The sequence below is a fragment of the Callorhinus ursinus genome, unplaced genomic scaffold (assembly GCF_003265705.2).
Source record: "Callorhinus ursinus isolate GAN/ISIS: 27379988/994484 unplaced genomic scaffold, GSC_fseal_2.0 scaffold10, whole genome shotgun sequence".
NCBI classification, from domain to species: Eukaryota; Metazoa; Chordata; class Mammalia; order Carnivora; family Otariidae; genus Callorhinus; species Callorhinus ursinus.
The window spans coordinates 79,114,720-79,129,350 of NW_027397072.1; the positions used below are offsets into that span (position 1 = coordinate 79,114,720).

At 37.4% G+C, this 14,631-nt stretch overlaps 1 protein-coding gene across 2 annotated transcripts in view; it reads left to right on the forward strand.

Moving 5' to 3' along the window:
- EIF5B (eukaryotic translation initiation factor 5B) overlaps nt 1-14,631 on the forward strand; it is a 92,036-nt gene that overhangs the window by 48,202 nt on the left and 29,203 nt on the right. The window contains exons 9-10 of one of the 2 annotated variants that reach the window (XM_025869009.2): nt 1,651-1,725; nt 8,953-9,236. In XM_025869009.2, the coding sequence (XP_025724794.1) occupies nt 1,651-1,725; nt 8,953-9,236 (359 nt within the window). Of the gene's footprint in view, nt 1-1,650; nt 1,726-8,949; nt 9,237-14,631 lie in introns of both variants that reach the window. The other variant, XM_025869008.2, reaches the window with a different exon arrangement.

Below are 14,631 nucleotides of genomic sequence, written 5' to 3' on the forward strand. Positions count from 1 at the left end.
ATTGGCATTTTTAAACCTCCTTAGAGGTCAGCTTCTATTTTACTAAATCAGTAAGAGGATTCAGTTTATTCATTCTGTGTATGTATGTGTTTTAAGGTTGGAGAAAGTATTTGGCTTTTTTTTTTAAAGATAAATGTTGTTTTAATTCATTAGACTAGATATTGATAGGTGAGCCAGAGGCTAGCTAGCTACATGTATGGTTAACAAAATCAAGAGACTCTCTACTGTTTAAAGTTTGGAGTCAGAATAAATAGCAAAAGAATATCAAGACTGACCCACACTGGTGAAAAATATCATTGATAGTTCCTTTCCTTCTTTCTCCCCTCCTGTTCTTAGTATAAAAGGATCATTTACCTGGCACAACTCAGCTGAGCATGATGACATTGGAGAAATTCAGGTTGATATGCCTAATGGCAGTCCATTATTTTAGGTGACATAGCAGTGGAAAGAATTGCTAATTTAGAAGGACATTTTGGGTACATGTACCTGATTCATTTCCTTTTTCTCAAGATGATCCAAACTTGTTGGCAAGTAATAATTATTACAGGGAAGCAAATACCACTTGTCCCGCTTGGATTTGAGAATAGTTTTGCTTTATTGGATTTCAGTAAAAAGAGTCATTAATGTTGAGAATATTAAATCTTTAATATTCAAAATTATACCTTTCTGGATGTTTTTGGATTGTCAGCAGATATTCTTATTTTCAGCTGGAGTAGAGGTGTAGCTTTGTACCTACAACTATGATTTAAGTAGTATTTTTATGTAGCTGTAGAAGTTAAAGCAATAAAATAAGTAGTAAATTCTTAGGTATGACATATAAGTTTGAAAGATCAAAATGAAGATACAGTAAGTAATCCTCTCTTATTTGTGGGGGATATGTTTTGAGACCCCCAGTGGATGCCTGAAACTGCAGATAGTACTGAACTCTGTTTTCTCCTGTACATACATAACTGTGATAGAGTTTAATTTATAAATTAGGCACAGTAAGAGATGAACAGCAATAAGTAATAATATGAACAATTAGAATAATATACTATAAGTTATGTGAGTGTAGTGTCTCTCTTCTAAAATATCTTATTGTACTATGCTCATTCTTCTTGTGATGATGTGAGATGTTAAATACCCATGTGACTAGATGAAGTGAGATGAATGATGTAGTCATTGTGATGTAATGTTAGACGACCATTGACCTTCTGACCATATGTTAGAAGAAGGAAAGGAGGATCATTTGCTTCCAGACCGCAGTTCACCGTGGGTAACAAAATGCAGAAAGCAAGACCGTAGCTAAGGTTGGGGGGACTATTTTGAAATTTCATTTTTCCTTAAGAACTGAGTGCGATCATCTACCCTTTTCAGAATCTAACAGAACATTTCAGTGTCTGAGTTTCTAAAACTTTAATTATGTCAAATATGAAATCTGGTTTAAGTTTAATTTGGTATATTCAAAATGCTAGGAAATAATGCAGCATTTGGTAATACTAAATTATAACATGTAGCTATACTGAGAAAATAGTTCCAAAGATGACGGAATTGTATGTTTTGCATAATTAAAATATTTTTAGTGTCAGCATAATTTTCCACTTTTTTCTAAAAGCAAGCTCCTATTTCTAGATGATTTTTATGTCTTTTAACAAAAACCTTTATTTACAGAAGAGGAAGAAGAAACTGAAGATGCTGGATTGGATGATTGGGAAGCTATGGCTAGTGATGAAGAGAGAGAAAAAGGTGAATAGCTCATAAGTACGCATTGATAAATCTAATGGTTATTAGAGGTGTGTGTATTTAAAGGAATAGTCAGTCTTCTGATTATGAAAGCCATATGAACATTTCTGGGAATAAAAACCAGTTTCAGATCTCTCCATTGCCATGGTTCCTAAATCCTTATGTGGATCCTCATTTTATGAATAAATGGTTTTTCAGGGGCTCCTAGGATTTAAAATACATTTTTTCAGAGTGATGTTTTAAATGGGGTTAGGCTATTAAAGCTAGCCTACAAAAAAAGCACTTTAACTTGAAATATGATATAAAGGTAATACAAGTGAATAGTACCTAATCAATATGAATAAATAATTTTTCTGTGTTATTACTGTCTGTCCTCTATTACTAAAATCTACTTTCTTTGGTTTCAGTTTGCTCTCGGGTTTTTCCTAACTTCTTGAGATGGATATTTGGTTTTTTGGTTTTTCAGGGTTTTTTTTTCCTAATACTTTTTTTTTTTTAATTTTAATTTTAGTTAGTTAACATGCATTGTTATATTAGTTTCAGATGTATGATAGTGATTCAGCAATTCCATATATAACATAACATGGTGCTCCTCAGAACAAGTACAATCCTTAATTCCCATCACCTATTTAACCCATGCCCCCCCCAGGCCCCCCCCTGCCCCAAACCTCTCTTCTCCTCTGGTAACCATCAGTTTGTTCTCTGTAGTTAAAGAGGCTGTTTCTTAGTATGTCTCTCTCTTCTTTTTGCTCTTTGCTCATTTGTTTCTTAAATTGCATATGAGTGAAATCATATTCATCTTTCTCTGACACATTTCACTTAGTGTTATACTCTCTAGCTCCATCCATGTCACTGCAAGTGACAAGATTTCATTCTTTTTCATGGCTGAGTAATATTCCATTGTATATATACACATCTTCTCTATCCGTTCATCTGTGGGCACTTGAGCTGCTTCTATATTTTGGTTATTATAAACAATGCTGCCATAGATGTAGGGGTGCGTGTAATCCTTTGAATTAGTATTTTTGTATTTTTTGGGTAAGTACCTGGTAGTGTGATTACTGGATCATAAGGTAGTTCTATTTTTAATTTTTTGAGGATACTCCATACTGTTTTCCACAGTGGCTGCACCAGTTTGCATTCCCAATAGCAGCACAAGAGGGTTCCTTTTTCTCCACATGCTCGCCAATATCTAATACATGTTATTAAAACTAAATTTTTTGTTAAGCATTACTTTACCCAGATTTCACAAGTTCTAATGTCATTTTTAACTTCCATTTTAATATATTTTACCTGATTGATAGAACTGTAGTTCTTAATTTACAAAAAGAGGGATTTTCTAATTATTTTCTTGTTACTTCATTGAGATCAGAGAATATACATGGTTCTATCTTTTGAAATTGTTGAGACTTAATTTACAACCCAGCACATGGTTGATTATTGTGTTTAATATATGATTGGAAGGAATTTATATTCTACAGTAGTTGTGTGCCTTGTTCTCTGTAGCGTTAACCCTTAAACAACATGGGTTTAAACTGCAGGATTCTACTTACGTGCAGATTTTTTTTGATACAGTGCTGTAAATATATTTTCCTTAAGGTTTTCTTCATAACATTTTTATTTGGTTTAGTTTATGATAAGAACACAGTATGTAATACACATACAAAATATGTGTCAGTCAACTGTTTATGTTATTACCAAGGCTTATGGTCAATAGTAGGCTGTTAGTTAAATTTTTGAGGAGTCAAAAGTTATACATGGATTTCCAGCTGCATGGGGGCATTGACATTCCTAATCCCCATGTTGTTCAAGGGTAAACTGTATTTGGTCAGATTTGCTCATCATTTTGTCCAAGTCTTTTTTATTCTGAGATTTTTTTTTCTGGACTGCCTTTTCTCTCTGTTACTGAGAGTAGTGAGATAAAATCTGCCATGATCATAGATTGTCTATTTCTCCCTGTGCTCTGTTAGTTTTTTTTATAAATTTTAGGTAAATACACTCTCATATTTTTTTGATGAATTTGACTCATTGATTTATTCTGTTGTGTCTTATTTATATTTTTTATTTCTTTCTGTTTTTGTGGTTTTTTGTTTAATTATTTCTAACAATGCTTTTTGCCTTAAAACATACTTTATCTGATGTTGATACAGTGAAATAGCTTTGATTGACATGCTCTTTTTCTATTCTTAACATTTTCTGTCTCCTTGATTAGCACATAGTTGAGATTTTTAAATCCAGTTTGTCAATCTTTATTTTACCTAGACCACTTAGCCCATTACATTTAACCCTTTATGTAATTATTGAAGAGTATTTGTTATCTTATTTAGTCCTTACTGGTTCTGTTTCTTTTTTTGTCCTTTCTAACCATGCTTGGGGTTGTTGTTTTCTTTAAAATTTTATTTATTTATTTATTTGACAGAGAGCAGGAGAGAGCGAGAAAAAGCACAAGCAGGAGGAATAGCAGAGGGAGAGGGAGAAGCAGGCTTCCCATTGAGCAGGGCACTCAATGCGGGGCTCAATCCCCCTAGGACCCTGGGATCATGTCCTGAGCCGTGACTGACTGAGCCACCCAGGCACCTCCCCCCCCTTTTTTTAAATTCTGTATGTTCCTCCTTCCATGAGCGTAGAAGTTATATGCTTTTCCACTTATTTTTAGTCATTGCTCTAGAGACTTTTAACATGGATCTTTAAACTATTACTGTCTAATGTTACCCTCCTTCCAGACAATATAAAGACCATAGAATACATGAGCAAATTTATCCACTCCTCAGTTCGTTATTCCCATTTATTTTAATTCTCTTTTTTAATTATTGGCTTTAAGTTTATTCATATTGTCAGCTCTTTGTTGTATTTCATTTCTTTTTGGATCTCTGATCTTCCATATGAGATCATTTCTTCTTGTCTGAAGAATACCTTTTAGAATTTCCTTTAGTATGAACCTGTTAGTGAGGCATTCCATTTCTGCTTTTCTTTTTTTTCATTATATTATGTTAATCACCATACATTACATCATTAGTTTTTGAGGTAGTGTTCCATGATTCATTGCTTGCGTATAACACCCAGTGCTCCATGCAGAACGTGCCCTCCTTAATACCCATCATCAGGAGGAGGGTTCTCTGTGCCTCCTGGATTTTGATGCCTGTTTCCTTCTCCAAATTAGGGAAGTTCTCTGCTGTAATTTGCTCCAATATACCTTCTGCCCCTTTCTCTCTTTCTTCTTTTGGGATGCCAATTATTTTAATATTGTTTCTTGTTTATGGTATCACTTACCGCCGGAATTCTGCCCTTGTGATCCAGTAGTTGTTTATCTCTTTTTCTCAGCTTCTTTATTCTCCATCATTTTGTCTTCTGTGTCACTAATTCTCTCTTCTGCCTCATTTATCCTAGCAGTTAGAGCCTCCAGTTTTGATTGCACCTCATTAATAGCTTTTTTGATTTTGACTTGGTTAGATTTTAGTTCTTTTATTTCTCCAGAAAGGGTTTCTGTAGTATCTTCCATGCTTTTTTAAGCCTAGCTAGTATCTTTATAATCGTCATTCTGAACTCTAGTTCTGACATCTTACTAATGTCCGTTTTGATTAGGTCCCTGGCAGCCAGGACTGCCTCTTGTTCTTTTGAGGTGAGTTTTTCTGTCTTGTCATTTTGTCCAGAGGAGAACAGATGAATGAGAGAACAAAATGCTAACAGGGTAACAACGATCCCAGAAAAATATACACTAAGCCAATCAGAAGATTGAGGGAAAAGAAAGGGAAAGAAAAAGAAAAAAAAAAAGAATATGTTGAAATATAATCAGGCTGGTGAATAGATCAAGTGCCACACACTAGATTTGGGGCATATTTTGGTCTGTTAGAAGAAACTACCACCCAAAATTTTAAAGAAAGAAAAACATATATATGTACAAAAATAAGGGTAAATACAATGAAGGGATGGAATATGAGTATAAAGATGAAAATTATAAACAATTTTATAAAAGGATTTGATAAGTTGGTTGAAAAAAGAAAGAAGAGAGGGCACCTGGGTGGCTCAGTTGGTTAAGCAACTGCCTTTGGCTCAGGTCATGATCCCGGAGTCCCATATCGGGCTCCCAGCTCAGCGGGGAGTCTGCTTTTCCCTCTGACCCTCTGTACTCTCATGCTCTCTCTCATTCTCTCCCAAATAAATAAAATCTTTAAAAAAAAGGGAGAGAATGTGATCAGGCAGGAGACTAGAAAGCCATACACTAGAGATTTAGGGTATATTTTGGTCTCTTAGAAGAAACATACTGTATCCCAAAATTTTAAAGAGAGAACAACTTATATATATATATACAAAAAATAAGGTTAACTACAATGAAGTGATAGAATATGACTCTATAAAGGTTTAAAAAAAAAGGATTGATAAGATGTTGGTTGAAAAGGGAAAAAGAAAAATTCAAAAAAAAATAGAGAAAGAAAAAAAGAAAAATAAAAAATTAACTTTGAAAGACTAATGTATCATGGGGAAAAAAAGCCATCAGTTCTATGTGCTGTATTTCCCTAGGGCTGGAATTCTGCTGTTCTCATTGATCGGTGAACTTGGTCTTGGCTGGCTGTTCTTGCTGATCTTCTGGGGGAGGGTCCTCTTGCAATGGTTCTCAAATGTCTTTGCTGGAGGCGGAACTGCTCCATCCTTGCCAGGGGCTGGGCTAAGTAATCGGCTCGGGTTTGCTCTCGGGAGCTTTTGTTCCCTGAAAGCTTTCTGTACAGCTTTGGAGGATGAGAGTGAAAATGGGAGACTCCCAATCTCCGCCCTGGAGGACCCAAGAGCTCAGGCCCCACTCCTCATTGTGCCCCCAGAGAAAAGCAGTCAGTCACTCCTGTCTCCCTGGTCTCCAACTGCACTCCGTGCTCACCCGGCCTGTGACCGAGCATTTCTGTCTCTGGCCCCTGACCCCGTGTGGAGTCTCCAAACCCAGTAGATCCCTGTGGTGCTCTCCTGCGCCGCTCCTCCCAGTGGAGGAACGGGAGTCTCCCCGATCTGTCGCTTGTTGGGTCCCTGCTGGAGAAGCAGTGGCCTGACTATGCCACGGATCATGGTTTATGGCAACCCCAGCTGAGAGCCCACTCCTCGACTCCGTCTCTGCAACTGGCTTTCCCGCTCCGATACCTGGGAGCTCTGCCACACTCAGGCACCCCCGGCCTTTCTGTGACCCCGAGGGGCCTGAGACCACACTGTCCCACGAGGGTTCCACCCCCTGCTTAGCCACTGGAGCGACGTCCCTCAGCGGAGCAGACTTCCCAAAGTTCCGATTTAGTGCTCTCCTGCTCTATCACTTGCCAGAAGTGGCTGATGGAGGCCCCCTCCCCCGCCATCTGTCTTCCCATATATCACCTTGGATTCACTTCTCCGCACATTCTGCCTTCTAGAAAGTAGTCACTTTTCTGTTCAGAGAGTTGCTGCTGTTCTTTTCTTCTATCTCCTGTTGAGTTCGTAGGTGTTAAGAATGGTTTGATCCCTATCTAGCTGAATTCCTGGGACCAGACAAAATTTAGGTCTCCTACTCCTCCACCGTCTTGTTCCTCCTCCTCTTTGCTGAAATTCTATTTAACATTTTGAAGATATTATTCCCTTGCGTTAGCTTTCATTGTTCCTGTTGAGAAGTCATATATGAACCTAAAGTTTTCATGTGCCTTTGGTTTTCAGCAGTTTTAGTATGATGTGGCCAGGGTCAATTTTCTTTTATTAATTCTGCCTATAGAGTTTTATCAATGCATGGTTTTATGTTTTTATCAATTTTGCAGTGTTATGAGCCGTTATTTTCCTCAGGGATTCTAGTTATGCCTATGATAGGCCTTCTTACTATATCAGTGTATCATTTCTTTTCGTGCTTTCCACCTAATTGAGTCTCCATGGTTCATTCTAGAGTGTTTCTTATCTGTCTTCTGGTTTACTAGTTTTCAGCTGTTTCTGCTCCCCTGTTAAACCCATTTTTTGGGTTCTTAGTTTTGTTTCCAGTATTTTCTAGTTTTAGATACTCCATTTAACTATTTTTTATATGTTTTTACTTTCTAAACTTTTTAATCTTTTGCTTCCTAGATGTTAGAAACATAGTCATTTTTCAAATTTTTTAATAGACTATTTATTTTAGGGAGTGTAAGGGGGGAGGGGCAGAGAGAGGGAATCTCAAGCAGACTCCCCCTGAGCACAGAGTCCAACTCAGGGCTCAATCTCGTAACCCTGAGATCATGACCTGAGCCAAACCAATTGTTGGATGTTCAACCGACTGAGCCCCACAGGCATCCCTCATTTTGGGGCTTACTGACTTTCATCATGTACATAATTTTCCCATGTGGCTTGTTATTTTCATAAATTGTGCTGGATATTATACTTGTAAAACGTAGGCATCTGCCTTCGGCTCAGGTCATGATCCCAGGGTCCTGGGATCGAGTCCCGCATTGGGCTCTCTGCTCCGCAGGAAGCCTGCTTCTCCCTCTCCCACTCCCTCTGCTTGTGTTCCCTCTCTCACTGTGTCTCTCTCTGTCAAATAAATAAATAAAATCTTTAAAAAAAAAAAAAAACTGTAGGAATAATTTGACATCAGGGATGGTGTTTTTCTTTCTCCAGGGAGAATTTATGTGTACATCCACCAGGAGTCTGAATGAACTAGCAATATTGAATCATCTTATTCTAGATTTAGAATTGATAGAATCTGGAAGTGATTGGCCAGTAATGGGGAGGTCCTGTTTATTTCCTATTCATTCTAACTGCTAGTGTTCAGTTCTTCGGGATTTCATTCCACAATAATATTACCCAATGTCTGTCCACCTTGCCCCCTTGATGAGTCTTTAATAGACCCAGTGCCTGGACCCCTAAGCACTGCTTAACCTTTAAGGTGCCTCCTCCAGCATCAACAAATGGCCATTGCTTCTCAGCCTTTTGGCTGAGATCAAGTGCAGAATTGGCAAATGACCACAACAGAAAGAAATTTTAAGTGTTGTGTTCCCCTCCCTTGATTCTTGTTCTTATAGCCTGAAAATATACCATTTTCACATAATAAGTTTTTACTGTTAAATGGCAATCTTCATTGTAGCAAATATGTGACCAACACTTTGCATTTATAATGCATGAAAACAATTTAGCATTCATGATGTTTTATAATGTTACTGCCATACTTCATGCACCCTTAGTAGTATTTTCCCTTTAAGGTCTCTATAAAGTTGATGGAAATCTCCGTTTAAATTTAACTTTCAAATCTCTTTTTTCTGAAAGAAGAAAACACGGTGCATATAGAAGTAAAAGAAAATCCTGAGGAGGAGGAGGAGGAGGAGGAAGAAGAGAGTGAAGAAGATGAGAGTGAAGAGGAAGAGGAAGAGGAAGGAGAGAGTGAAGGCAGTGAAGGTGATGAAGAAGATGAAAAGGTGTCCGATGAGAAGGATGCAGGGAAAATGTTAGATAAAAAACCAAGTAAAGAAATGAGTTCAGAATCTGAATACGACTCTGATGATGATCGAACTAAAGAAGAAAGGGCTTATGACAAAGCCAAACGGAGGATTGAGGTATTTATTTTCCCCTTTCTCTCCTTTCCTCCCAACTTCTCATCTGGGATCATTAGAACTGTTTGAGCTAGGGGCACCTGGGTGGCTCAGTCGGTTAAGCGGCTGCCTTCGGCTCAGGCCATGATCCCAGGTCCTGGGATCGAGCTCCGTGTCGGGCTCTCTGCTTAGCAAGGAGCCTGCTTCTCCCTCTCCCACTCCCCCTGCTTGTGCTCTCTCTCTCACTATATCTCTCTCTGTGTCAAATAAAATAAAATCTTAAAAAAAAAAAAAAAACTGAGCTAAAGACAGTGTGGTACTGGCATAAGAACAGATAATACAGATGATGAAACAGAACTGAAAGTCCAAAAATTCTTATATTTCTGACCTATTGATTTTTCAAAGATGCCAAAGCAGTTCAGTGGGAAAAGGATAGCTTTTTCAACCAATGATGCTAGTTAAATTAATAAAAAATGAGTTTAGTCTCTGACCCCAAATCATATATAAAAGTTATCTTAAAACAGATCAGAGAGCTAAAGATAAAAGAAACTAAAGGTATAAATTTAGGGGGGAAGATAAAACAGGACAAAGTATTCATGACCTTCGGTTAGACATTGGGTCTTTGACATTGATCTAGCCTAAGGACCTTACTCCCTCACCTAAGTCAGAATGGTATACTGCTTTATTGTGTTTGTTTGTTTGTTTTCTCCAAATTTTGATGTGCTCTTTAAATGATTATTAAAGAGTATGCAGAGATACTCTGAGCATATACCCTTGTAGTCATAAAGGGTTAAACTGGTGTTTGCCTTGTGTATTTTAGGTTAGTCACTGTGAGGCATCTGATGACTCTAGTTATTGAAATCTGGTGGGGTAATGAGGCATCTATTTTAAAGATTTTCTTTCATTTCTTTTTTACAGAGAGAGATAGCAAGAGAGGGAACACAAGCAGGGGGCAGTGGGAGAGGGAGAAGCAGGCTCCCCGCTGAGCAGGGAGCCCAACGCAGGGCTTGGTCCCAGGACCCTGGGATCATGACCCGAGCCGAAGGCAGATGCTTAAACAACTGAGCCACCCAGGCGCCCCTGAGGCATCTTTCTATTTAGCAAAGTGTACATACCTAGCATGCTTACTATATTTTTCCTACTTAATGCAGTAGACTTAAGAGTTTTCTTTAATTATGTCAGCTTAGTATAAATAATATACTAAAAACTGGTTTGCTTAAGGATGTTAAAGTATTTCAAAGCTAAAAACGATTTTAGCTTTCCTTTTTTAAAAAATATTTTCATTTATAATTCTAATTTTCAGTTTTTTTATTTTTTTTAAATAACCTATATATCAATGTTTGCCTAATCGTTCCGTAACATCTATTAAAGGGATACATTTTCTGAATTTCTAAAGGACTAAGAAAATCTATTGTTGTAAGTTGGGATTTCTCACCCCTGCCACTATTGATATCTTTGGGCCATAGAATTATGTTGTGGGACAGTCTTCTTCATTTAGGATGTTAAGCAGTATCCCCGCCCTCCACCCACTAAGATACCAGTGGCATTCCCCTCCCTTCTTCTCTGCTGTAACTGCTGCTTCCCACAGCGCCTAATCAAGCCAACTCCCTTACTCTCTACCCATGTGTGATATGTTTGAAGATTTAAAAACAATGGGTATTGGTGCACCTGGGTGGCTCAATCTTTGAGCATCTGCCTTCGGCTCAGGTCATGATCCCAGGATCCTGGGATCGAGCCCCGCATCGGGCTCCCTGCTCAGCAGGAAACCTCCTTTTCCCTCCCCCAACTCCCCCTACTGTATCCTGCTCTCACTATCTCTCTCTGTCAAATAAAGTATTTATTAAAAAAAATTAAAAAATGGATATAACGCAGAAAGAAGTTTCCCCATTATCTCACTTACCAGACTTGTGTATAGTTCTGTACATGAGCTTCAAGTTTTTAAAAATGTTTAATTAAAACTAAGATAATAAATTTTGTAGATACATATTTTAAGGATTTTATTTATTTGTTAGAGAAGGGAGAGCACAAGCACACAGGGAGAGGCAGGCAGAAGGAGAAGGAGGCTCCCTGCTGAGCAAGGAGCCCAATGGGGGTCTCGATCCCAGGACCCTGGGATCATGACCTGAGCTGAAGGCAGACGCTTAACTGACTGAGCCCACCCGCGCTTCCCAGTATTTTCTTTTTTTCCACATAACAGTATGCTCTGGACCTCTTCACCCAGCAAATTTTTAAGCAGCTTTGTTGGGATATAATTTAGATACTAATGAATTGATGCGTTCTAAGTGTACAATTCAGTGATATTTTGTAAGTTTGTAGAGTTGTGCATCTGTTACCACAACTCAACTTTATTTTCATCACCTCAGAAAGATTTCTTGTACCAATTTGCAGTCATTCCCTGTTCCTAGCCCCACATATACAACAGTTCCCACCCCCACTCTCCCAGTCCCCCCATCCACAGTTCTACTTTCCATGGAAACTGATGATCCTCCTTTTCTTGCATTGTCAGATGGTCAGTTGTAGCCTAACACTATATTATTCACTAACTTCATCTCATTACATAGGCATTTTATAATCTCACATCATCACAAGAAGAATGGTGAGTACAGTACAATAAGCTACTTTGAGTGAGATCACATTCACATAACTTTTTTTTTTTTAAAGATTTTATTTATTTGACAGAGAGAGACACAGAGAGAGAGGGAACACAAGCAGGGGGAGTGGGAGAGGGAGAAGCAGGCTTCCCACTGGGCAGGGAGCCCGATGCAGGGCTCAATCCCAGGACCCTGGGATCATGACCTGAGTCAAAGGCAGATGCTTAATGACCGAGCCACCCTGGCACCCCTCACATAACTTTTCTGCAGTATATTCTTATCATTGTTCTTTTTTATTACTAGTTATTGTTAATCTCTCACTGTGCCTAATTTATCAATTTAACTTTTTTTTTTTTTTAGGAGGGTGCGGCAGAAGGAGAGGGAGAGAGAGAATCTTAAGCAGGTTACGCCCGGCACAGAGCCCATTGCAGGGCTTGATCTCACAACTCTGAGATCATGATCTGAACTGAAATCAAGAGTCGGATGCTTAACCGACTGAGCCACCCAGGCACCCCTAAATTTATTTTAGATATGTATAGGAGAAAGCATAGTATATGTAGCATTTTGTACTATCTCCATTTTCAGGCCTACACTGAGGGTCTTGGAATGTATCACCCCCTGGATAAGGAGGGGACTGCTATAAATTTCAATCATATAATATGTGCTCTTTTTTGTCTAGCTTATTTCACTTACTCTGCTTGTAGCTGTATCAGAATTTTGTTCATTTTTATTGCCAAATAGTTTTATATAAGTATACCACATTCTATTATCTAATCACTAATTAGAGGATATTTGAGTTGTTTCCAGTTTTTGGCTATTGTAAATGGTACTACTATATACATTTGCATATAATCCTTTGTATGGAAATGTGTTTTCGTTTTTGTTTCGGATATATTCCTTTTTTTTTTTTTTTAAGATTTTTATTTATTTACTTGAGAGAGAGAATGAGATAGAGAGAGAGAGAGAGAGAGCATGAGAGGGGAGAGGGTCAGAGGGAGAAGCGGACTCCCCGCCGAGCAGGGAGCCCGATGCGGGACTCTATCCCGGGACTCCAGGATCATGACCTGAGCCGAAGGCAGTTGCTTAACCAACTGAGCCACCCAGGTGCCCCTCGGATATATTCCTAAGAGTGAGATTGCTGGATCATATGGTAAATTTGTTTTTTTCAGAAAGTGCTAAACTATGTTCCAGAGTGGCTGCACAATTATAGATTCCCACCAGTTGAGGGTTCTAGTAGTTTCTCTGCATCTTCACTAATACTTATCAACATCTGTCTTTTCAATTATAGTCATTCTAGTGGATATGAAATAGTATATCTTATTGTGATTTTGATTTGCATTTCTGTGATGTTGAGTATTAATGTGCTTCTTGGCCATTCTTGTATCTTCATTGGTAAAACATCTATTCAAATTTTTGTCCATTTTTAAATTTTGTAATTTGTCTTTTTATTGAGTTTTAAGAGTTCTTTTCATTTTTTAAGTTTCTTTTGAAGTGAATGAGTTTTTAATTTTAACATCCGTTTTATCAAAACTTGCTTTTATAGAGCATGCTTCTAGTGTTGTATTAAAGAAATCATTGACCCAAGGTCATGAATGTTTCGTCCTAATTTTTTTTCTAAATTTCTGCCTTTAATTTCCTGTATCTTTAGCTCTATCTCTGATCTGATCTCAGACTTTCAGTTCTGTTTCATCATCTTTATTATCTGTTCTTATGCCAGTACCACACTGTCTTCATTACTATAGCTTTATACTACGTTTTGAGGTAGGCAAATATAAATTCTACAATGTTGTTATTCTTTTTCAAGTTTGTTTTGGCTATTCTCGGTCACTTGCTTTTCCATATAAATTTTATGGTCACCTTGTCAATTTCTGCAAAAAACTTGCTCAGATTTAGATGGAGATTATGTTGAATCTGTAGATCAACTTTAGGGAGAATTATCTATTTCAATAATATTGAATCTTCCAATCTATGGAAATAGGCTGATTCTCCATTCATTTGGATCTTCTACAGTTTCTTCCAGTAGTGTCTCATAGTTTTCAGTTTAAGATTTGTAATTCTTTTGTTAAATTTACTAGGTATTTTATTGTTTTGATGCTGTTGAAAATGGGTTCACAATTTTTAAATATTTTTTCATTTCTAGTATAAAGAAATACAGTTGAGTTTTATAGATCTCATATCCTTTAATTATATTGAAATATTTTTTATAGATTCCTTAGAATGTCTTATAATCAGTGTTATGTCCTCTGTCAAAGACAGTTTTAATTCTTATTTTCCAATCTCATTGCTGCTTATTTCTTTTTTTTTTTTTTTTGCCTGATTTCCCTGGCTAGAACAGTACATTACTGAATAGAAGTGGTAAGACAGCATATAGATATGAGATCTATAAAACTTGCCTTGTTTTCAGTCTTTGTGGGGAAAGCATTCAGATGTTCACCGTTAACTGTGGTGTTAATCAGTTTCAGTTTGTTGAAAGTTCATATCATGAATGGAAATGGGTGCCTTTTCTAGGTGTATTGAGATTCTTTTTTCTTTTTTGTATTAATGTATGATGTAGTGGTATTCAAATGTTAAGCCCAACCTTGCATTTCTAGAATAAATCCAGTTGATACTGGCATAATCCTCTTTATATGTTACTAGATTTGGTTTGTAATACTTTGTTGAAGTTTTTGTGATCTATACCCATGAGGATATTGATCAGTAACTTTCTTTTGTTTTGTTTGTCTGGCTTTGGTGTCAGTTTAAAATTAGCTTCCTAGGATTAGTCACGAAGTGTTCCTTCCTCTTTTTTTCTGCAAAAGGTTGTGAAAGATTGGTTTTCCTGTTTTAAG